The sequence below is a fragment of the Protomyctophum parallelum genome, assembly GCF_964188405.1.
Source record: "Protomyctophum parallelum genome assembly, chromosome: 20".
In the NCBI taxonomy this organism is placed as follows: domain Eukaryota; kingdom Metazoa; phylum Chordata; class Actinopteri; order Myctophiformes; family Myctophidae; genus Protomyctophum; species Protomyctophum parallelum.
Window position 1 is genome coordinate 1,590,488 of NC_139718.1, and position 25,518 is coordinate 1,616,005.

A 25,518-nucleotide genomic window follows, 5' to 3' on the forward strand; every position below is an offset into this window, starting at 1 on the left:
TTTACAGAGACAAAGAGGGGAGTATTGTTCATATTGACACCGGTGGATGTCTTTAGCTTACAGAGACAAAGAGGGGAGTATTGTTCATATTGACACCGGTGGATGTCTTTAGCTTACAGAGACAAAGAGGGGAGTATTGTTCATATTGACAGCGGTGGATGTCTTTAGTTTACAGAGACAAAGAGGGGAGTATTGTTCATATTGACACCGGTGGATGTCTTTAGTTTACAGAGACAAAGAGGGGAGTATTGTTCATATTGACACCGGTGGATGTCTTTAGTTTACAGAGACAAAGATGACGGTGTAATTCTAGCGAGTCTCAACGTTTAGTACCGAGTAGGCATGCCACGGTATGAGATGTTACAGTACGGTACGGTGCCGGTTATTGATAACCTATACCTCGGTATTCCACTGTATTTATATTAAAAATAATAATAATAATTTAAAAAAAAAGATTGCCCCTATGTCTAGTGACTACCCCCATCTCCTTAAAAGCCCAGCTAAAGATACAACTGATATTATAGTTATATATATATATATATATATATATATATATATATATATAGAGAGAGATATATAGTATATAATATAATATATATAAATACGGCGTATGGGTGCTTACTTTTTGTAAACCGTTGTTAGGGCAGTAGTTAGTGTAGACAGTTTAGGTAGATTGAATTTGTGTAACCCTTTTCATTTCATTTATTGGTTAGAGTTAGGTCAGAGTGTTGTGTGATACTTTAGAATAGGGCTAAGATAGTTTTGATGGTTTATTTTAAGTTGCCCCATATATCCTGTCTTTCGTTTGCCTTCAAGTTGTATTCTTTATTGTTTATTATTATATACTTTTCACAATCACGTTGAATAAATCACAATTCTCGTGCCAGCCGTGTTGCATCTCTTATTAATACCCCTAGACCTACTAAGGGAATGTAACACTGTACATATCTTTTTTTTTTTTTTTTTACCTTTTGTGATAATTAGAATGTTGTTGTTATTTGTCATGTCATGATTATGAATTGATTACCCAGGACCTGAATGGAAACAAGACTGCAAGGCCTTTTTTTCCCAGTGATCCCTTTGGACATGTGTTTGACTGTACCCTGTTACTGATTACATTTCTGCCAAGAAAGTATTCAATCAAGGAATCAATAGCTATTCCCCACTGTATTACACTGTACTATGGCTCCCCCTAATGGCCGTTTATGGTAGTGTACCCTGCACAATGCACCAGATGCTAGTGTGCATGCTCACAGCAGACCTAAGTCCCGGGATGTGGTTTGCCCTGATGGGGCGAGGGTGCTCGTCACCCCATAATAGCGGTTGTCTTGTCGGTGTAAACAGGGAGGAAAACCTGGGGGTTACGTAAGAACCGCATGCTTTTTCTCATTAGGTCTCAAGAATCTTATCCAACGATAACAAAATGTTCTTTAGTTTTCCATGGCGGTCCATGGATCAAATACCGAATAATGGAATAATAATAATATTAGCCCATTCTGGACGGGAACCCCTTACCTTTATTTGTAGTTGTTACGTCCCCACCAAAGAGGTCCAGGTGTTATTTTGTGCAAAAGTGCGTTATTGGCTATTTCCCCTAATATAAGCCCTCAATGAATTTAATTGAATGGGGCATTGGGGTGCTAATTTGCATATTTCCATCGCTCATTTTTTTTGTGTATATATCCTCTCTTCATAATATAAATAGTATCCCAAGCGGCACACTTATGCTTTATAAGGCACGCTTATGGTAGGGGAAATAGCCAATAATGCGCTTTTGCACAAAGTAACACCTGGATGTCTTTGTTGGGGACGAAACAATATATTTAGGACGACCTTTGAGCCGATTCTACTCTAGAGACATGGACACTTTCAAAGAAACTAGAGAATCGGTTGGATGGCACCTTTACACCCGCCTTCTAATCTGTCTTGGAAGAGAAGAGCCACCTGATCTAATACACGACATCCTTCCCCGTGTTTCTTCACTAGTCCGATCCAGAAGAACACAGTTTGCCGGCCACTGCTACAGAGCTGACAATGAGGTTATATCTTCCCTTCTTCTCTGGAGTTCTGCCTCAAAGCAGACCAGAGGTAGAAAACTGTCGTACCCTGATGTCATCGCTATAGGGACACATGTCATCGCTATAGGGACACATGATGTCATCGCTATAGGGACACATGATGTCATCGCTATAGGGACACATGATGTCATCGCTATAGGGACACATGCATCAGTAAGCAGGAACTGGGGGAGGCAATGAAGGACCGGGAAGTCTGGCGTAATATTGTGAAATCCACGATCTCGACCGCGGTCGAAAAAGAATGATGATGAAGAAGGCCTTCTAGCATGGAATTCTCCTTTAAGCACCATGTTATGCTTTAGCTATTGATAAATAGCAGATCTACAAGCTCTGCAAAGAGCGGCACCAAGTGCCGCGCTACGAGCTTGTAGGTCTGCTATTTTTGAAAAGTCGTGAAAAATGTGGCGCAAATCTTTGAATGAATATACTTTCACAGTGAACGTTTTTAATCTTTGTTTCTGGAACAACATATTTTCAGATGGGGGTCGGTGGCCTATTACATGTCATTTTTGGGGGTCCATGACGTGAACATGTTTGAGAACGACAGACATAGAAACATGGGGGGGGGGGGGGGGTCTTCAGAAAACTGCCAGGATTTAGAAGACATTAAGAATCGCCCTCAGGTCTAAATGTGTTAAAAAGGTTGAAACCCCACAGTTATAAAATTATCCTCGTCCCTAGGACATATCCAGAGATTAAAATAGGGTGTATTTTGCTTCCCAAAACGCAGTTTATAGTTAAGGGACGCAATAAAACAACGACCTCTGCATCCACAGCACTACTGTACTACTGTACTGGTTTTTTATTCTAGTTTATTTTGCTAGCTCTAGTTATAACCATATAAAACTAAATGGGAGTTAAATGCTCCCATTTGTACACTCCGAGTTAAATTAACATTGGTTTTATAACATAAATTGGGGGGTCTCAGAGATAGCAATGCCATTAAATGGGGGTCCGTAGACTAATGCATGTCAAACTGGGGGTCCTTGACATTAAAAAGGTTAAGAATCACTGCTAGAGCTGAAAACACCTTCTCTAATGGGGCCCATCTGAAGAGATATGCCAGGGACCCCCAGGGACCTGCATGCCAGGGACCCCCATGCAAGGGACCCGCGTGGAGTGGACCTCCACGGGCTAATTAGTGTAAATTCAGGGGTCCTTGACATGATAAAGTGTGGTGCTATATGTAGACACCATTCGTATCGAATGACTCCTAACGTGGTTGAAGTGGGACCCATCAAATGCCCCTGGGACTCATCTCTAAAAGACCATCCCTGCATCCTGGGACTCATCTCTAAAAGACCATCCCTGCATCCTGGGACTCGTCTCTAAAAGACCATCCCTGCATCCTGGGACTCGTCTCTAAAAGACCATCCCTGCATCCTGGGACTCATCTCTAAAAGACCATCCCTGCATCCTGGGACTCATCTCTAAAAGACCATCCCTGCATCCTGGGACTCGTCTCTAAAAGACCATCCCTGCATCCTGGGACTCGTCTCTAAAAGACCATCCCTGCATCCTGGGACTCGTCTCTAAAAGACCATCCCTGCATCCTGGGACTCATCTCTAAAAGACCATCCCTGCATCCTGGGACTCGTCTCTAAAAGACCATCCCTGCATCCTGGGACTCATCTCTAAAAGACCATCCCTGCATCCTGGGACTCATCTCTAAAAGACCATCCCTGCATCCTGGGACTCATTTCTAAAAGACCGTCCCTGCATCCTGGGACTCATTTCTAAAAGACCGTCCCTGCATCCTGGGACTCATCTCTAAAAGACCGTCGCTGCATCCTGGGACTCATTTCTAAAAGACCGTCCCTGCATCCCGGGACTCATTACATTGAAAACCTATTTACTTATCACTGCGTACCTCTGTGGTTTAGGGCTGGCTGTAGTCTCTAGTCTCTAGTCTATAGTTACCTCTGTGGTTTAGGGCTGGCTGTAGTCTCTAGTCTATAGTTACCTCTGTGGTTTAGGGCTGGCTGTAGTCTCTAGTCTCTAGTCTATAGTTACCTCTGTGGTTTAGGGCTGGCTGTAGTCTCTAGTCTCTAGTCTATAGTTACCTCTGTGGTTTAGGGCTGGCTGTAGTCTCTAGTCTATAGTTACCTCTGTGGTTTAGGGCTGGCTGTAGTCTCTAGTCTATAGTTACCTCTGTGGTTTAGGGCTGGCTGTAGTCTCTAGTCTCTAGTCTATAGTTACCTCTGTGGTTTAGGGCTGGCTGTAGTCTCTAGTCTCTAGTCTAAAGTTACCTCTGTGGTTTAGGGCTGGCTGTAGTCTCTAGTCTCTAGTCTATAGTTACCTCTGTGGTTTAGGGCTGGCTGTAGTCTCTAGTCTCTAGTCTATAGTTACCTCTGTGGTTTAGGGCTGGCTGTAGTCTCTAGTCTCTAGTCTATAGTTACCTCTGTGGTTTAGGGCTGGCTGTAGTCTCTAGTCTCTAGTCTATAGTTACCTCTGTGGTTTAGGGCTGGCTGTAGTCTCTAGTCTATAGTTACCTCTGTGGTTTAGGGCTGGCTGTAGTCTCTAGTCTATAGTTACCTCTGTGGTTTAGGGCTGGCTGCAGTCTCTAGTCTCTAGTCTATAGTTACCTCTGTGGTTTAGGGCTGGCTGTAGTCTCTAGTCTATAGTTACCTCTGTGGTTTAGGGCTGGCTCTAGTCTCTAGTCTATAGTTACCTCTGTGGTTTAGGGCTGGCTGTAGTCTCTAGTCTCTAGTCTATAGTTACCTCTGTGGTTTAGGGCTGGCTGTAGTCTCTAGTCTATAGTTACATCTGTGGTTTAGGGCTGGCTGTAGTCTCTAGTCTCTAGTCTATAGTTACCTCTGTGGTTTAGGGCTGGCTGTAGTCTCTAGTCTATAGTTACCTCTGTGGTTTAGGGCTGGCTCTAGTCTCTAGTCTATAGTTACCTCTGTGGTTTAGGGCTGGCTGTAGTCTCTAGTCTATAGTTACCTCTGTGGTTTAGGGCTGGCTGTAGTCTCTAGTCTCTAGTCTATAGTTACCTCTGTGGTTTAGGGCTGGCTGTAGTCTCTAGTCTATAGTTACCTCTGTGGTTTAGGGCTGGCTCTAGTCTCTAGTCTATAGTTACCTCTGTGGTTTAGGGCTGGCTGTAGTCTCTAGTCTATAGTTACCTCTGTGGTTTAGGGCTGGCTGTAGTCTCTAGTCTCTAGTCTATAGTTACCTCTGTGGTTTAGGGCTGGCTCTAGTCTCTAGTCTCTAGTCTATAGTTACCTCTGTGGTTTAGGGCTGGCTGTAGTCTCTAGTCTCTAGTCTATAGTTACCTCTGTGGTTTAGGGCTGGCTGTAGTCTCTAGTCTATAGTTACCTCTGTGGTTTAGGGCTGGCTGTAGTCTCTAGTCTATAGTTACCTCTGTGGTTTAGGGCTGGCTGTAGTCTCTAGTCTATAGTTACCTCTGTGGTTTAGGGCTGGCTCTAGTCTCTAGTCTATAGTTACCTCTGTGGTTTAGGGCTGGCTGTAGTCTCTAGTCTCTAGTCTATAGTTACCTCTGTGGTTTAGGGTTGGCTGTAGTCTCTAGTCTATAGTTACCTCTGTGGTTTAGGGCTGGCTGTAGTCTCTAGTCTATAGTTACCTCTGTGGCTTAGGGCTGGCTGTAGTCTCTAGTCTATAGTTACCTCTGTGGTTTAGGGCTGGCTGTAGTCTCTAGTCTCTAGTTACCTCTGTGGTTTAGGGCTGGCTGTAGTCTCTAGTCTCTAGTCTATAGTTACCTCTGTGGTTTAGGGCTGGCTGTAGTCTCTAGTCTCTAGTTACCTCTGTGGTTTAGGGCTGGCTGCAGTCTCTAGTCTCTAGTCTATAGTTACCTCTGTGGTTTAGGGCTGGCTGTAGTCTCTAGTCTCTAGTTACCTCTGTGGTTTAGGGCTGGCTGTAGTCTCTAGTCTCTAGTCTCTAGTTACCTCTGTGGTTTAGGGCTGGCTCTAGTCTCTAGTCTATAGTTACCTCTGTGGTTTAGGGCTGGCTGTAGTCTCTAGTCTCTAGTCTATAGTTACCTCTGTGGTTTAGGGCTGGCTGTAGTCTCTAGTCTATAGTTACCTCTGTGGTTTAGGGCTGGCTGTAGTCTCTAGTCTATAGTTACCTCTGTGGTTTAGGGCTGGCTGTAGTCTCTAGTCTATAGTCTATAGTTACCTCTGTGGTTTAGGGCTGGCTGTAGTCTCTAGTCTATAGTCTATAGTTACCTCTGTGGTTTAGGGCTGGCTGTAGTCTCTAGTCTCTAGTCTATAGTTACCTCTGTGGTTTAGGGCTGGCTGTAGTCTCTAGTCTATAGTTACCTCTGTGGTTTAGGGCTGGCTGTAGTCTCTAGTCTCTAGTCTATAGTTACCTCTGTGGTTTAGGGCTGGCTGTAGTCTCTAGTCTATAGTTACCTCTGTGGTTTAGGGCTGGCTGTAGTCTCTAGTCTATAGTCTATAGTTACCTCTGTGGTTTAGGGCTGGCTGTAGTCTCTAGTCTATAGTTACCTCTGTGGTTTAGGGCTGGCTGTAGTCTCTAGTCTCTAGTCTATAGTTACCTCTGTGGTTTAGGGCTGGCTGTAGTCTATAGTCTATAGTTACCTCTGTGGTTTAGGGCTGGCTGTAGTCTCTAGTCTATAGTTACCTCTGTGGTTTAGGGCTGGCTGTAGTCTCTAGTCTATAGTTACCTCTGTGGTTTAGGGCTGGCTGTAGTCTCTAGTCTCTAGTCTCTAGTTACCTCTGTGGTTTAGGGCTGGCTGTAGTCTCTAGTCTATAGTTACCTCTGTGGTTTAGGGCTGGCTGTAGTCTCTAGTCTCTAGTCTATAGTTACCTCTGTGGTTTAGGGCTGGCTGTAGTCTCTAGTCTATAGTTACCTCTGTGGTTTAGGGCTGGCTGTAGTCTCTAGTCTATAGTTACCTCTGTGGTTTAGGGCTGGCTGTAGTCTCTAGTCTCTAGTCTATAGTTACCTCTGTGGTTTAGGGCTGGCTGTAGTCTCTAGTCTCTAGTCTATAGTTACCTCTGTGGTTTAGGGCTGGCTGTAGTCTCTAGTCTATAGTTACCTCTGTGGTTTAACACTACGAAGTCTGAAAAAAAATCACTACTACTCAGTCGGCTGAAGGGTCAATGGGACCGTGTTTTTGGTGCGATTTGATTGGCCACTCTCTCCCCCACACGTCCCTCTCCAGCTGGAGAAGACATTGTTCAAGCCTGCATCCCATTTCCAACGAATTAAATCATAATATGTTTCTTAACACATGTTTTCACTCCTAAAATGTATAAAACTAATAATACATGTGAAAAATATATATTTTGCCGTTGCCCGTTAGTACTATATTGCAACATAGCCATGGAAGAGTGTCACGTTGCTGCCTTTTGTTGTTATTTTTTTCCTTCCAAAAGAGCAAGATCACTTGTCTTTTCTTGTGTGTTATCGATGTAATTAATATATGTCACCCCACGCGATGTACAGACTGCTTGACTAGGCATGTAAACATGACATAATTGTATTAATGTTTAAGTGTAATGATGTTATTGACCGGATTGTCCGTAGTCCTCCAGCCGTTAGCTTACAGTTGCTAATATTATAAGCTAACAACATTACTAAAGCCAATGTATTGCATTAAATGCGGCCTGTCCGCGGTAAATTACTTATACAAGTGAGTCGCGTTATATTTACCTAAATTACCAGCCAAAGTACATTCCAAATAAACAATTATTAGCCACGTTATGTTGTTATATCAGTTTAATTAATAAACATCGTTCATAATACGGCCGTTAGCACTGTGAATTCAACATCCGGTGAGGAGAGGATACGGTTTGTGTATGTGTTGTGTATGGAAGTCAGCGCATACAGTGGCTTACCGGATGTAAGCCTTGCACACTAAATAGAATAGAATAGAGAGAGAGAAAAAGTTTACAGATAAAGAAGGACGGACAGGCTGAACTCTTTTGACTGACAAAGAGCTGGCGATATTGAGCCTATATGCCAGAACAAATTAATCCACAGCAGCATGCCTACATAAGTTCCACGTCGCTTGCAGAAAGAACTGTTCTTTTGACTGACAAAACATTTAGCGGTTCGGGAGGTCTATCTGGTTGGAATTATTCAAACACTTTTTATTTTGTATCGCGCATCGGCAAGCGTTCTCGCTTCATGGAAAGTAAATGTCGGGTCGAGTCTAACCGAGCATGCAATAATAATAATAATAATAATAATAATAACAATGATAATAATCATTGTATTCATATTCCTATTATCTTATCAAAATAATAAACAAATTCCAAGTTAATTAACCAGCCAAACGTATATGATTTAATTCGTTGGACATGGAATGCAGCAACAACAACAACAATGCCGTCTCCAGCTGTTTGTGTGTTCTTTTTTTTTCTCCACCCCTACCACCATAACCACCATAACTCGCTCATTTTTTGCTCATTTAAAAAAAATCAAAATACCATGTAAACTATGGAATTGGGGCTTTCATTTGGTATATAAATCGGTTGTGTAGGCGCTCTCTACGAAACGATATCAAGTGAAAAGTAAATGTCGGGGAATCACCATTAACACCATTATCAAGCAGCGCAAACAAAAGACGAGAGGGGGAGAAAGGGTGACGGCGGTCGATTGGGCCGATTATAGTCAGACTGAGTAAGAGATATATGCCTAAAATCATATTTACAAAATGTTTCAAATGGAAAAAAAAACAGAGATGATTTCAACCGAATATTTAGACAAAGTCATGCAAGGGGAACTTTCTCTGGACTCCATGGGCTAAGAAAATAAACGTTGAAATTTCAAATTCGGTCAGAACGGCTGCTCAGACTTCCTAGTGTTAAGGCTGGCTGTAGTCTCTAGTCTATAGTTACCTCTGTGGTTTAGGGCTGGCTGTAGTCTCTAGTCTATAGTTACCTCTGTGGTTTAGGGCTGGCTGTAGTCTCTAGTCTATAGTTACCTCTGTGGTTTAGGGCTGGCTGTAGTCTCTAGTCTCTAGTCTATAGTTACCTCTGTGGTTTAGGGCTGGCTGTAGTCTCTAGTCTATAGTTACCTCTGTGGTTTAGGGCTGGCTGTAGTCTCTAGTCTATAGTTACCTCTGTGGTTTAGGGCTGGCTGTAGTCTCTAGTCTCTAGTCACCTCTGTGGTTTAGGGCTGGCTCTAGTCTCTAGTCTATAGTTACCTCTGTGGTTTAGGGCTGGCTGTAGTCTCTAGTCTCTAGTTACCTCTGTGGTTTAGGGCTGGCTGTAGTCTCTAGTCTCTAGTTACCTCTGTGGTTTAGGGCTGGCTGTAGTCTCTAGTCTCTAGTTACCTCTGTGGTTTAGGGCTGGCTGTAGTCTCTAGTCTCTAGTCTATAGTTACCTCTGTGGTTTAGGGCTGGCTGTAGTCTCTAGTCTCTAGTCTATAGTTACCTCTGTGGTTTAGGGCTGGCTGTAGTCTCTAGTCTCTAGTTACCTCTGTGGTTTAGGGCTGGCTGTAGTCTCTAGTCTCTAGTCTATAGTTACCTCTGTGGTTTAGGGCTGGCTGTAGTCTCTAGTCTCTAGTCTATAGTTACCTCTGTGGTTTAGGGCTGGCTGTAGTCTCTAGTCTCTAGTTACCTCTGTGGTTTAGGGCTGGCTGTAGTCTCTAGTCTCTAGTCTATAGTTACCTCTGTGGTTTAGGGCTGGCTGTAGTCTCTAGTCTCTAGTCTCTAGTTACCTCTGTGGTTTAGGGCTGGCTGTAGTCTCTAGTCTCTAGTCTATAGTTACCTCTGTGGTTTAGGGCTGGCTGTAGTCTCTAGTCTCTAGTCTATAGTTACCTCTGTGGTTTAGGGCTGGCTGTAGTCTCTAGTCTATAGTTACCTCTGCGGTTTAGGGCTGGCTGTAGTCTCTAGTCTATAGTTACCTCTGTGGTTTAGGGCTGGCTGTAGTCTCTAGTCTATAGTTACCTCTGTGGTTTAGGGCTGGCTGTAGTCTCTAGTCTATAGTTACCTCTGTGGTTTAGGGCTGGCTGTAGTCTCTAGTCTCTAGTCTATAGTTACCTCTGTGGTTTAGGGCTGGCTGTAGTCTCTAGTCTCTAGTCTATAGTTACTTGCGCAAGCAGAGCGCGCAAGTAATGTGATCGGCCTGGTCCATTTGTCGTGACAGCCGTTCCGCCATTTCAGGACCCCCCCAGAAAAACATCAAATCTGTGCCCGTATTGCTGGACCAATGATGACGAAATGACCATATTTCTTACGTCATCATTTAGAGCTAGTCATACACGTATTTCTTACGTCATCATTTAGAGTTAGTCATACACATACGTGTATGACTAGATGACGTAAGAAATATGGTCATTTCGTCATCATTGGTCCAGCAATACGGGCAGAGATTTGATGTTTTTCTGGGGGGGTCCTGAAATGGCGGAACGGCTGTCACGGTTTTTGGACCAAAGTGACCACAGAATACCGCCAATCAACTTACAACTACACACTTTATACAGTATAGAGTATAGAGTATATATGTAAACATATATAGTATATGCCTATATACTATATATATACTATATATATTTCTTACGTCATCATTTAGAGCTAGTCATACGTATACTATATACATAATCAATAAAAAATAATTTACCAAATTGTGCCTGATCTGCTGGGACCAGAGTATGTGGTGTGTATGTAAGAACTATGGTCATTTCGTCATCATTGGTCCAGCAATACGGGCACAGATTTGATGTATGACTAGCTCTAAATGATGACGTAAGAAATACGTGTATGACTAGCTCTAAATGATGACGTAAGAAATATGGTCATTTCGTCATCATTGATCCAGCAATACGGACACAGATTTGATGTTTTTCTGCGTAAGCCTCAAATGTGTGTGTATGTGTATGACTAGCTCTAAATGATGACGTAAGAAATACGTGTATGACTAGCTCTAAATGATGACGTAAGAAATATGGTCATTTCGTCATCATTGGTCCAGCAATACGGGCACAGATTTGATGTTTTTCTGGGGGGGTCCTGAAATGGCGGAACGGCTGTCACGGTTTTTGGACCAAAGTGACCACAGAATACCGCCAATCAACTTACAACTACACACTTTATACAGTATAGAGTATAGAGTATATATGTAAACATATATAGTATATGCCTATATACTATATATATACTATATATATTTCTTACGTCATCATTTAGAGCTAGTCATACGTATACTATATACATAATCAATAAAAAATAATTTACCAAATTGTGCCTGATCTGCTGGGACCAGAGTATGTGGTGTGTATGTAAGAACTATGGTCATTTCGTCATCATTGGTCCAGCAATACGGGCACAGATTTGATGTTTTTCTGGGGGGGTCCTGAAATGGCGGAACGGCTGTCACGGTTTTTGGACCAAAGTGACCACAGAATACCGCCAATCAACTTACAACTACACACTTTATACAGTATAGAGTATAGAGTATATATGTAAACATATATAGTATATGCCTATATACTATATATATACTATATATATTTCTTACGTCATCATTTAGAGCTAGTCATACGTATACTATATACATAATCAATAAAAAATAATTTACCAAATTGTGCCTGATCTGCTGGGACCAGAGTATGTGGTGTGTATGTAAGAACTATGGTCATTTCGTCATCATTGGTCCAGCAATACGGGCACAGATTTGATGTATGACTAGCTCTAAATGATGACGTAAGAAATATGGTCATTTCGTCATCATTGATCCAGCAATACGGACACGGATTTGATGTTTTTCTGCGTAAGCCTCAAATGTGTGTGTATGTGTATGACTAGCTCTAAATGATGACGTAAGAAATACGTGTATGACTAGCTCTAAATGATGACGTAAGAAATATGGTCATTTCGTCATCATTGGTCCAGCAATACGGGCACAGATTTGATGTTTTTCTGGGGGGGTCCTGAAATGGCGGAACGGCTGTCACGGTTTTTGGACCAAAGTGACCACAGAATACCACTAATCAACTTACAACTACACACTTTATACAGTATACTATATATATACTATATATATTTCTTACGTCATCATTTAGAGCTAGTCATACGTATACTATATACATAATCAATAAAAAAATAATTTACCAAATTGTGCCTGATCTGCTGGGACTAGAGTACGTGGTGTGTATGTAAGAAATATGGTCATTTCGTCATCATTGGTCCAGCAATATGGGTACAGATTTGATGTATGACTAGCTCTAAATGATGACGTAAGAAATACGTGTATGACTAGCTCTAAATGATGACGTAAGAAATATATATAGTGTATATATATAGTATACTGTATAAAGTGTGTAGTTGTAAGTTGATTAGTGGTATTCTGTGGTCACTTTGGTCCAAAAACCGTGACAGCCGTTCCGCCATTTCAGGACCCCCCCAGAAAAACATCAAATCTGTGCCCGTATTGCTGGACCAATGATGACGAAATGACCATATTTCTTACGTCATCATTTAGAGCTAGTCATACACGTATTTCTTACGTCATCATTTAGAGCTAGTCATACACATACACACACATTTGAGGCTTACGCAGAAAAACATCAAATCTGGGCGAAAACATTACATGCGCGCTCTGCTTGCGCACTAGTTGGCCATTTATGGCCTACTAGTGTGCAAGTATGCACTCGACAGAGTGCAGTTCTAGTTACCTCTGTGGTTTAGGGCTGGCTGTAGTCTCTAGTCTATAGTTACCTCTGTGGTTTAGGGCTGGCTGTAGTCTATAGTCTCTAGTCTATAGTTACCTCTGTGGTTTAGGGCTGGCTGTAGTCTCTCCAGGTCAATGATGTTTAGATGTGGTATGAGCTCCTTGATGAGTGGGGTTGGCAGCTCTGAGGAGAGAGATCACAGAACACTAGCGTTAGTTAGTTAGGGCTTTAACCCATTCTGACCTGAGATCAGATTCATACGAGGTTTCCGCCGGACACACACTGGTCTGATGAACCCATTCTGACCTGAGATCAGATTCTAAAAATGTCAGTCGCTCTTCGATTTTTCAAAAATAGCAGACCTACAAGCTCATATCGCGCCACTCGGTGGCGCGATATGAGCTTGTAGATCTGCTATTTTTCAATAGCTAAAGCATGACATGATGCTGACACCAAAATGGGTGCCCGGTCAGAATGGGTTAAGCAACTAGTCCACTATTCAACTAGTCCACTAGTAAATCCACTACTAGTCCACCTTGTTGGTAGTTGATAATACAAATAATAATAATAAAAAACGTTTTTTTTTTTTTTGTAGGCCTCAAGATCAGCTAGATTATACTTCTAGTCACCAATGTAAACAGTACATAATTGGTGACTATAGCTATTCAAGATTATTTTACTGCCATGTCAACAGAGTTGATTGGAATTTGTTTTTGTGACATTCATTGCAGTACAGGTTATAGAGACAACAATTTGAACGACACGGCTGCAGCCATTATTTCGGCGCTGCTCTTAGCTTCCTTGCATCAGAAACAAAGTTGCAAGAAAGTGAGCTATAATCGTCATGTTGTGGTTTTAGTACAACTATATTATTAAAATAATAAAAAAGTACACAATAGGTAGACCTAGTTAAACAACTAGTCGACTAGAATGATAGAAAATTATAGAAAAGTCGACTAGAAAAATAGAAAATCACTAGAAGTGAAAGAGATATAAGCTCCTAAATCAGCGGCGTTGGCAGCTCTGTGGAGAATCACAGAACACCAGGGTAACGTTAGTACAAAGAGGCAGTGTTGTTTTTGGCAGCACATTTCTATTTTACTTTTAGCCATAGTCTTTGGACTGAAACTTAATTTAGTTTTAGTCATATTAATAGTCACCTGGAATGTTTTAGTTCTAGTTCTAATTTAATAGTCTAGTTCTAGTCGACTAAGTGTCATGCGATTTAGTCGAGTAAAAATGTATTTTGGCGGGCCTTGATGCTGTCGTAGTGACAGCTTTGACAAAACCCCCTTTTGGCCAAAAAGTACTGTTTATACGTGTGGTGGCCAGGTGAAGGTGAAGGAAAGTAGGCTTTCTAATCACACAACCCACCTTTGTTTTGGTGAGCTAAAGACGAGGCTGGTCTGCATTCATGCGAGCCCCGGAAATCAAGAGTAACATAGCTCTAAATGCAACGCATTAGAGCTATATGGGCCAGAGCATTAGAGCTATGGACCAGAGCTAGGGGGTCCCCAGCTAAATAGTTGGGTCTGTAACTCTGAGAGTGTACAAATGGACCCCAACGGGTCCAATTGGTTCCATTTGTACACTCTCAGAGTAAAATTAACACTGATTTCATAACATAAATTGAGAGAGAGATAGAAATGCCATTAAATGGGGGTCCGTAGACTAATGCATGTCAAACTGGGGGTCCTTGAGATTAAAAAGGTTAAGAATCACTGCTAGAACTGTAAACCCCTTCTCTAATGGGGCCCATCTGAAGAGATATGCCAGGGACCCCCATGGACCTGCAAGTGCATGCCAGGGACCCCCAGGGACCCCCATGGACCTGCATGCCAGGGACCCCCATGCTAGGGACCCCCATGGACCTGCATGCCAGGGACCCCCATGCTAGGGACCCCCATGGACCTGCATGCCAGGGACCCCCATGCTAGGGACCCGCGTGGAGTGGACCTCCACGGGCTAATAATGAGTGTAAATTCGGGGGTCCTAGACATGATAAAGTGTGGTGCTATAATGTAGACACCATTCGTATCGAATAAAACACAGTATCGTCCCAGACAGTCACTCAGTCACCCAGCAGTCTGTGTGTACATCCATGCCACTCACTCACTGTGTGTGTGTGTGTGTGTGTGTGTGTGTGTGTGTGTGTGTGCCCCCATGTCGCTGTGTGTGTGTGTGTGTGTGTGTGTGTGTGTGTGTGTGTGTGTTGTTACAGGGTGCTCTAGCTAGGCTACGGCCCCACCCTGTGGTTCCCGGATGTTACTACCTCTCTAGCATTATTACCTCGCTTAGTCATGAAGCTGTTGTTGACATTGCAATGCTGTTATGTATGCTACCGGCTTTATTATAATTAAAGGCACTGAGCACAGCACATCTATCCTGGGTATCTGTTATACACATACTTGCAACATGGTGACAGAAGTGGAAATAGGATCATAAGAAGTTAACGTCGCTCTGTCCGTCGCCAAAGCAGCGTGTGCTTGTTTGTTTTGGTGAGGATTAGCAGCTTCGGTTAGCCTGCTAGCATTTGCGTCGCGCTGAAACGATGGCAACCAGCATACCGCCTCCGGAGCCCATGAAGATGACGGGGGATGTTCACAGCAACTGGGTGAGCTTTCGAGCAGAGTTTGAGGACTACCTGCTTGCGACCGGCCTCAGTGAGAAGGCAGAGCCGGTGCAGGCAGCAGCACTCAGGAGGCTGATGGGGAACGACTGCCGCCATGTCTACACACACAACCTGGGACTCACGGCGGACCAGCAGAAAGTTGTCGGTGCTATACTGGAGGCACTGGAGACATACTTCACACCCGCCAGGAACGTGACTTTCGAGAGGTATGTGTTTGGCCAACTTAAACAAGAGGATGGAGAGCTTTTCGACTCTTTTGTTACCAGGCTGAGGGAGAAGGCTGCCTCTTGTGAATATGGAGCTATTAAGGATGAACTCATAAAGGACAAAGTTGTTCTCGGGATAGCTGACGAGGGTGCAAGACGTCGCTTACTGAGAGAAAAGGACCTTAAATTGGACGATGCCATCAGGATCTGCCGTGCATCTGAGGTCATGGACAGCAAGCTAAAAGCCATGTCACTGAGCAGCTCCGGGCCGGGGGACAGCATTAATGCCACACAAGGACAGCGGTACGAACGGAGGACTGCCAGCAGGCCGTCTGAGCCCACCAACACATCGGCACAGCATCAGAGCATGAGAGGCGCAGGTGACTGCAAGTACTGTGGCTCACGGCACAAACGGGGGCGAGACCTGTGCCCAGCATTTGGCAAATCATGCCGCTCATGTGGCACTGCCAACCATTTTGCGAAGGTATGCATGAAAAGGGGCCAGCAAGCACGCCAGTTGAACACTGTGGATGGCCCATGGCCTGAGGACCGGGAGGGCAGTGACCATGATGAGAGAGATGTGTATGCAGCGGAGAGCGTGGGCGCTGTAAACACTCAAGGGAAAAAGTGGTTTGTCAACCTGCCGCTGCAAAGAGGGGCCCAGAGGTGCCAGCTCGACTCTGGAGCCACTTGCAATGTGATGAGCATCAAGGATAAGATGAGGCTGGCGCCTCGTACGCCTCTTCAGAAGAGTCTCACAAGATTGAAACTCTACAACAGTGAGTGGATGAGCTCGTTGGGTGTGTACAGCACGCAATGCATTATTAGGGGCAAGACACACAGGCTGGACTTTGAAATTGTGCATACCGGCCAGAGGCCCTTACTTTCGGGAGAGACATGTGAGAGACTTGGTCTAATACGTTTCACCATTCCCGAGGAGTTGAACAAGGTGGAGCACTGCAGGAAGGGTGACCTGACCAAGGAGCGTCTTATTAACACCTACCACGACGTGTTCAATAGCCCTGTTGAGTCTCTGCCCGGTGACATTCACTTTGAGCTGGACAGCACTGTGGCCCCGGTGCAGTGTGCTCCTAGGAACGTTCCAGTGGCTCTCAAGGCGGCTGTTAAAGCGCAGCTCGATCGTTATGAGGAGGATGGGCACTTGACCACAGTTACTCAACCCACAGACTGGATCAGCAACCTAGTCATAGTAAAGAAGCCAGACAAATTGAGACTCTGCATCGACCCGAAGCCTCTCAACCGAGCTTTGAGACGGTCCCATTATATTATGCCCACCTTGGATGACGTGCTGTATAAGCTACCAAAGGCACGTATATTCACCCTGGTGGATGCACGTGATGCGTTTCTGCAGTGCCGCTTGGATGAGGAGAGCAGCCTGATGACGACATTCTGGACACCGTGGGGCAGAAAACGTTGGCTGAAACTCCCTTTCGGTGTGTCAGTTGCTCCGGAGCTGTACCAAAGGAAGCAACATGAACTGCTGGCTGGCCTGAGGGGCATTGAGCCCATCGCTGATGATATCCTCATAGTCGGCTGTGGGGACACAGAGGATGAGGCCAATGACGACCATGACACAAACCTTGTCGCTCTGATGGACCGATGCAGAGAAGTGAAGCTGAGGCTGGGCCTGAAAAAGCTGCAGTTTCGAGTGAAGGAGGTCCGCTTCCACGGCCACATACTGTCGGCGGAGGGCCTCAAGGCTGACCCTGACAAGGTCAGAGCGGTTTTGGACATGCCGAATCCTACAGATGCAAAAGCGGTCCAGCGGTGTGTCGGGTTTGTGAATTATCTGTCCAGGTTCATGCCTCGCTTGTCGGAGGTATGTGAGCCACTGAGGAGACTGCTGGACAAAGACGTGCCATGGCACTGGCTGCCGAAGCATGACACCGCCATGAAGGAAATCAAGGCACTGGTCACGGCGGTGCCAGTCCTCAGATACTATGACGTCAACAAGCCGGTCACTATTCAGAGTGACTCCAGTCAAGCAGGTCTGGGATGTTGCCTGTTTCAGGAGGGGCAGCCTGTCGCGTTCGCCTCCCGGGCATTGACGCAAACGGAGCAAAACTACGCGCAGATTGAAAAAGAATGCCTGAGCATCGTGTTTGCCTGCCAACGCTTCCACTACTACCTGTATGGGAGGGGCGATGTGACTGCAGAGACCGACCACCGCCCGCTGGTCTCGATCTTCAGTAAGCCTCTCCTCAGTGCGCCGAAGCGCCTTCAGAGCATGCTCCTCACGCTTCAGAACTACTGCCTTGTGGTGGTATACAAGCCGGGCCCTGAGATGTACATCAGTGACACACTCAGCAGGGCCACCACCCCACCACGGAGGACTGACACGCTGTACCGGCGCCAAATGGTCTGCAGCATGCAGCAGGAGCAGAGCGACACGGCGACCATTCAGCAGGCGGATTATCTGAACGTCAGCAGCCAACGCCTGGCACAGATTCGTAAACACACGGAGGAGGATGTGTGTCTCCAAACACTCAAGTCAGTCGTGCTGGAGGGATGGCCAGAACACAAGGAGGAGGCCCCTGTGGCCGTCAGGGACTACTGGGGCATTAGGGATGAGATAAGTGCGCAAGACGGCGTGCTCTTCAGGAGCCAGCGCATCATCATCCCCAGGTCTATGCGTCCTGAAATGTTACGACGGATTCACTACAACCATGTCGGGGCCGAGGCATGCTACAGACAGGCCCGCGACACTCTGTACTGGGCAGGAATGCAAGCGGAGGTTAAAGACTTTGTGCAGCAGTGCTCTGTGTGCAATGAATATGCGCACGAGCAGCAGAAAGAGACTATGATGTCACACCCGCTCCCCACACGTCCATGGCAGCTGGTGAGCATGGACTTGTACAGTTATGCAGCACAGCACTTCCTGCTCATTGTCGACCACTATTCTGACTTTTGGGAGTTTGACCTGCTCCCTGACCTGTCTGCGGACACCACCATCCGCCGGTGCAAGGCGCTGTTTGCCCGCTATGGTGTCCCTGACAGGGCCATTTCTGATGGTGGCGGCCAGTTTGCCGGTGGAGAGTTCCGGGCGTTTTCGAGGGAGTGGGGTTTCGAGCATGTCATGTCCTCGCCGAGACACCCGAAGGCCAATGGCAAGGCGGAGTCAGCTGTAAAGATTGTAAAGAGCCTCTGCAGAAAGGCAGACCGTGCCAAGGAGGACCCCTGGAAGGCCATTTTACACTGGAGGAGCACGCCCACGGAGGGTATGAATAGCAGCCCAGCACAGCGGCTTATGTCACGGAGACTGAGAACCTTTCTCCCTGTGGCCGACCAGCTACTGACACCTCAGGTCGTCACAGGGATTACTGACAAGCTAAGGGTGAAACATCAAGCAGCGAAGCTGTCATATGACAGATCCGCCAGGGACCTGCCGGAGCTGAACGTCGGCCAGCCTGTGAGGATGAAGCCGCTCCCGGGAGACAGGACGGGCAGATGGAGGAGAGGGGTGTGTCTGCAGCAGCTGGGGCTCCGATCCTATCTGGTCGACGTGGAGGGGACCACATTCCGGCGCAACAGGATCGATCTCCGACCAGCGGAGGGGGTCGCGCTCCAGCCATCAGTTCGTCCGGAAGTGGCCCTGGAGCAGCCTGCGAGCGGGGGATGCACCAGAGAGATCGTTAGCAGCCCTTCAAAGTCTCCAAAGCCATCAGCCCCGAGGCCGTCGTCTTCTTCCCCGCAGACTGGGAACGCACCGTGCGGTGAGTCGCAGGGCCGGGCCTTCTCCCGGAGTGGGAGGCTGATTAGGCCTCCAGATAGACTTGACCTTTAGGTCACGTGAACTGTGACTCTCACACACACACACACACACACACACACACGCACACACACACACACACACATACATGCACGCACACACACACACACACACACACACACACACACGCACAGTCAGTCACTCACACAGGGACTGTGTACAGAGGGACATGACAAGAACGCTGTGAAAAAAAAAAAAAAAAAAAAAAAAAAAAAAAAAGGGAAAGAAAATAAGTATGTAGAGAAAAGTTATTATTTGTTACTGTGTTGTTGTGGTGTTATACTGAGATGCAGTATTGTTACTTTACTAAAGGAAGGGAGATGTTACAGGGTGCTCTAGCTAGGCTACGGCCCCACCCTGTGGTTCCCGGATGTTACTACCTCTCTAGCATTATTACCTCGCTTAGTCATGAAGCTGTTGTTGACATTGCAATGCTGTTATGTATGCTACCGGCTTTATTATAATTAAAGGCACTGAGCACAGCACATCTATCCTGGGTATCTGTTATACACATACTTGCAACATGTGTGTGTGTGTGTGTGTGTGTGTGTGTGTGTGTGTGTGTGTGTGTGTGTGTGTGTGTGTGTGTGTGTACTCACCCAGCAGTGTGTGTACCTCCATGTCGCTGTGTGTGTGTGTGTGTGTGTGTGTGTGTGTGTGTGTGTGTGTGTGTGTGTGTGTGTGTGTGTGTGTGTGTGTGTGTGTGTGTGTGCACTCACCCAGCAGTGTGTGTACCTCCATGTCGCTGACGTGCCGACATATCGCGTCGACACACAGCTGTTTGAGGCGGACCACACAGCCCGGGTGGACGCCGGGCTTTCTGCTCACGATGTCCGCGGCGTACACGGCGTGCATTCTGACGGGACCTCACCGGACGGACCGACGGCCGCGGGGGGCCCGGTAACAACAGACTGACTGACCGCCACGGGACGGGGGGCCCGGTAACAACAGACTGACTGACCGCCACGGGGGCCCCGGTAACAACAGACTGACTGACCGCCACGGGGGGCCCGGTAACAACAGACTGACTGACCGCCACGGGGGGCCCGGTAACAACAGACTGACTGACCGCCACGGGGGGCCCGGTAACAACAGACTGACCCCGGTATACAACAGACTGGCCCCGGTAACAACAGACTGGCCCCGGTAACAACAGACTGGCCCCGGTAACAACAGACTGACCCCGGTAACAGCAGGGTGTGTGTGCTTTTCTACCGAGGCTCCTCAAATTAAACTACAACGAAAACAACAACAACACTTTTTCCCCCTTGGCTGTCTTCTTCTTCTTCTTCTTCTGCTGCTGCTGCTCTGCTGTACTCACTGATACCAGGGATGCCAGACTGTGCGAGAAAAACAAGTAGCAAGCAACCTGTTACCTTATTATCATTACCATTATTATTATTATAATTTCTGTTGTCCTTCTCCGTTTTGTTTTTGTTGTATTTATTCTTCCTTTTTATAGCTATTTTGAATATTGAAAGGGCTGGCATTATAAGCTGAGGCTTCTGCCCCAAAAAAGAAAACCCTGAATACATTGTATAAGGTGTGTGTATTTTAAATTACCAATAAACTTGAACTTACGTGCTGTTATTGCCGATAACCGATTTTTACTCTCATTCTGTATTGAAAATATTATAATACTTTTGTCCATTCTGAAAAAGTACATGTAACAGGGTGTCTGCACTTCAGGGCTTAGGCAAGTCAGATTTAACTTAAATACCTTTATCTTTAATAGTGTGAGCTTGTAGATCTACTTTGGGCTTAAATGTTTATCTGTAAAGACAGACCGATTAGCCTAATCGGACCGATTAATTCATCTGTCTGATTGATTAATCGAACCGATTAATCTAAAAACAACTCAAATCGGCCGATACGATGTGTTTGCTGATTAATCTCCCATCACCGGCCTTAGTTGGACCATTCTGGGGGTCCTTAATTGTGACTCCTTAGTTGGACCATTCTGGGGTCCTTGTGACGACCATTCTGGGGTACTTTTGACTCCTTAGTTGGACCATTCTGGGGTCCTTGTGACTCCTTAGTTGGACCATTCTGGGGTACTTTTGACTCCTTAGTTGGACCATTCTGGGGTCCTTGTGACTCCTTAGTTGGACCATTCTGGGGGTCCTTAGTTGTGACTCCTTAGTTGGACCATTCTGGGGGTCCTTGTGACTCCTTGACTTGAAAATGTAAATCACTGGTTTAAACGACATTAGAAAACAAAATAAGACACATAAGAAACAATTACAAGCCCCCAAAAACCCTGCAACCTACATACTTACAAGCAACGTTACAGATAATTTCCAACAGTTTTTTTTTATTGTATTGTCTTTGTGACACTTGCTTTGGCAATGTAAACGTTGGTTTTCTCATGCCAATAAAGATCCTTTGAATTTAATTGATAAAGAAGCCCAAAGTCGCTTATAATAAGCCGAGATGGCAACACTGGTTCTTCTTCTACTGTGCTGCTACTGTCTGCTTCCGTCTTCCGCTCCTCCTCCTCCTCTTCTTCTTCTTGTTGTTGTGTTGACCGGTTGCAAAGACAGTTGCTTTTGGGGAAAACAGCGCCCCCCGCTGTACACCGGAGGATGTGCGAGTCCCTGCTGCTCGACTGAGTTTTATTCGATACGAATCCTGCACTCACAGTTGAGTTAACAGATTTCTGTATTGAGTTGTGCTTGAAATGTACTGTAATTCTGCAAACTGTTAATAAATACTTCAATCAATGGTGTTTACATAGTGTGTGTGTGTGTGTGTGTGTGTGTGTGTGTGTGTGTGTGTGTGTGTGTGTGTGTGTGTGTGTGTGTGTGTGTCGTTTACAAAATTACACAGGTCCTATATTAATTGTTTACATAGCCTTAGCTTCAGGTCCATAGCCCTAGAGCAGTGGTTCCCAAAGTGGGGTCCGGGGACCCCCAGGGGTCCTTGAGGGAGTTCCAGGGGGTCCCTCAGCTAAATGATAGTTTGGAACCAAATGGACCCTTATGGGTCTGTAGCTCTGAGATTGTAGGCTACAAATTCCAGAGATAGAAATGCCATTAAATTCGGGGTCCGTAGACTAACGCATGTCAAACTGGGGGTCCTTGAAATTAAACAGGTTGAGAATCACTGCTAGAACCGTAAAATGATTCTCTTATGGGGGGTCCCTGGCATGTATGTTCAAGAACATCTTCTAACTGAAGACCGGTGGTGAGTGTCTGGATGGCAACCGCAAGGTTGCCAGTTCGAACCCTGTGGTCTCCCCCAGAGTGTCCTTGAGCAAGACTCTGAACCCCTAATTGCAGGTTGGTGCCTTGCATGGTTTCCGCTGCTATCGGTGTATGAATGGGTGAATGTAATGCACAATCTCTGTAAAGCGCCTTGGATAAAGGCGCTATATAAATGCACCATTTACCTGATACAAATGTTTGGATTTGAATAATAATATTAATATATCTCAAACTAATTTAGCACTTTTCTACTTTACATGGAGGGCAGAGGCAACAACGAAATACAAACAACTATAAGAGAAAAAATAAATAAACACTAAAAGCGAAATAAAAACATTTTTAAAAAACAGTGAAAAGAGTATATCATCTTAAACCACAGCCACTGTCCATCGTAGTCTGCAGACGCCCATTTGAAAACATATGCCAAAGACCCTCATAACAGAATATTTTTACAGATATACAATCGTAAATCAGCTTTTTTTATTTACATTTGACATTTAAAATGTTGAAAAATGTTGAAAACTTTTGAAAATGTTAGATTTTTTTTGGAAACTATAAGTAGTGTTGGAAGTGTGTCCAACCTTAACAGGTGTATAGAAGAATATAATATGTTGAAAACATTTTTTTTTGACGGGCCACTATATATATATATATATAGTCTTTTTTACTTTTTTGTTTAGAAATCCAATGTCGTTACCCCCGTTTATTTGACTTCATTTGATTTTTTTTTTAAACTTTTCTGGGCTTTTTTGAAATTTTTAACTTGAACACAAGTATTTTGCGTTGAACAAGTTTGTTTAGAAAGCCAATGTCGTTACCCCCATTTTTAAAAACTTTTTTAGATTTTCTTTGAATTTGTTTTTTTTTTATTATTTTTTTTACTTTTTTGAAAAAATTGCAAAAACAAAAAGCCAAAAATGTGAACTTTGAACACAAGTATTTTGCTTTGAATACATTTGTTTAGAAGTCCAATGTCGTTACCATTGTTACCCCCGGGGGGGTCCGCTGGGTCCACTGCTCTTATAGCCCCCTAAGGTCTTCCACTGCTGGCCTGCTCGCTTTGCCTAAAAAAATGGCAACTAAAAAATACGGGGAAGCAGCTTTTTGCTTCTACAGGCCGTCGGCATGGAACAAACTCCCACTGTACCTTCGACAGGCAGCCTCTGTAGACATTTTTAAAGCACAGCTCAAGACCCACTTCTACAACATTGCTTTTAATTGATCTTTTATTTTTTGTTATTCATGTCTTCACTGTATTGCATTACTGCTTGTTTTTTAATGTCGTTGCCTTGCTTTTCTTTTATTCTCCATTGTTCTGTAAAGCACTTTGAGCTGCATTTCATGTCATGAAAGGTGCTATACAAATAAAGTTTTATTATTATTATAGGAAACAACACCTCCCCTAAAAGTGTGTATTCGTGCGTTCCTCCCGCAAAATGATCCAATCGGTTGGCTCCAAACATGCTTCTCTCCACGCCTCCATCCAATGAGAAACAGGAATACAACAATATATCTGTCACTCCCCCCCACCTGAACGAACCAATAGGGTCTCTGAACCTCCAGTAAATACAGGGTGTCACGATGCATGCTGGGAGTTGTAGTCGTCTGGTCTGGGCTTCACAATGAAGACCGCTTCGCTGCTTCTCCTGTTCTTCTGTGTGGCTGCAGGTCAGTGTTTGTTGTTTTTGGCAGCTAATTTTTTAGTTTTAGTCATTAGTCATTAGTCGTTAGCAGGTGAACTTTATACGCTTGCTTGCATAATGCATGGCTGCCAAATGAACTGCTTTTCTCCAGTGCATTTGGTGCAACAGATAAACCACAACTAGACCCAAGCAGAATGTATTAGTACAGACTTACAGTGGAACTCATTTATTCTGATATTTGTCTCCTCAGCTCTCCAGACTGAATCACAAAACACAACAGGTAAACAGATAATGCATAATTATTATTGTTGTCTCCACCAGGCATTCAGTGATGCTTGCAGAACTCGACTTCGTCTCGTTCCTGTCGTGGCAATAATCACGTTAACCCACACCCTCTCGTGTAATATCTGATCTGAATGGTCCTAGACAGACGATCTAAGGCAGTTTTAGAGTGTTCCAGTAAGAGCTAAACTCCTAACCGACAGAGCAGTGTAGAAAATAGACTATTAGGGTGTGCAAAAGCCACATGGCAGAGTACTGTTTCATCTTGTGTTGGGGGGAGAGTGAAACATTTAATAATGAACTAATTAAACCCTATAAAAAGCTTTGAGTTCGTAAAGAGAAGCGATTATTGGAGCATTTAGTTCAGTCTATGCGTGTTAAGTCCGCCTGTTACTGAGCCCGTCGGAGCTCTGTCTAATCCACTAAAAACCGAACACATGGTTGAGTGTATCCAGAGTGAACGTATGTCTCATCGACAGGTCCTCCACACGTCACTCAGTGCACCAGAGGGTCTGGCTTGGGTGGGAGGAAACCTCTACTGGTGTGACAGTGAGCAAAACACCATAGAGGTGTCCAAACTAAACGGGTCGTACCGAACAGTCCTGGTCAACAGCGGCCTGGAGGAGCCACGAGGATAAAAAAATAAAAAAAACGATGGGCTATAACCCATCGTTTTTTTTTCAAATCCTCAAAAATGATGAAAAACGGCGTGCTATAGTATGCCGTACGATATGGGCTATTAGACGAGCGTCTAAAAATGGGATAAAAAAAAGTCTATAAATAGACGTCTAAAACACGTCTAAAAATAGACGTGTTTTAGACGTCTATTTTTTGACGTTTTTTGACGTCTATTTTTCAACGTTTTTTATCCCATTTTTAGACGCACGTCTAATAGCCGGCTATTGATCAGTGGGATGGTCAAAAATTATAAAAAACCAGGATAATTCTTTTTTCAAAAATTCAAAAAACGATGGGCTATAACCCATCTTTTTTCATTCTTTTCAAATCCTCAAAAATGATGAAAAACGGCGTGCTACAGTATGCCGTACGATATGGGCTATTAGACGAGCGTCTAAAAATGGGATAAA

At 44.7% G+C, this 25,518-nt stretch overlaps 1 protein-coding gene across 3 annotated transcripts in view; it reads right to left on the reverse strand.

Annotated features, from left to right (window-relative positions):
• The window catches only part of LOC310878249 (uncharacterized protein), a 50,010-nt gene extending 29,412 nt beyond the window's left edge, over positions 1–20,598 (reverse strand). The window contains exons 1-3 of one of the 3 annotated variants that reach the window (XM_083792470.1): positions 20,491–20,598; positions 20,019–20,395; positions 12,768–12,854 (exon numbers count right to left, since the gene is read on the reverse strand). In XM_083792470.1, the coding sequence (XP_083648596.1) occupies positions 12,768–12,854; positions 20,019–20,154 (223 nt within the window). In that variant the 5' untranslated portion in view covers positions 20,155–20,395; positions 20,491–20,598. Of the gene's footprint in view, positions 1–12,767; positions 12,855–19,898; positions 19,922–20,018 lie in introns of those variants that run through there. The other 2 variants (XM_083792469.1, XM_083792471.1) reach the window with 2 other exon arrangements.
• Positions 20,599–25,518: the final 4,920 nt, after the last annotated feature.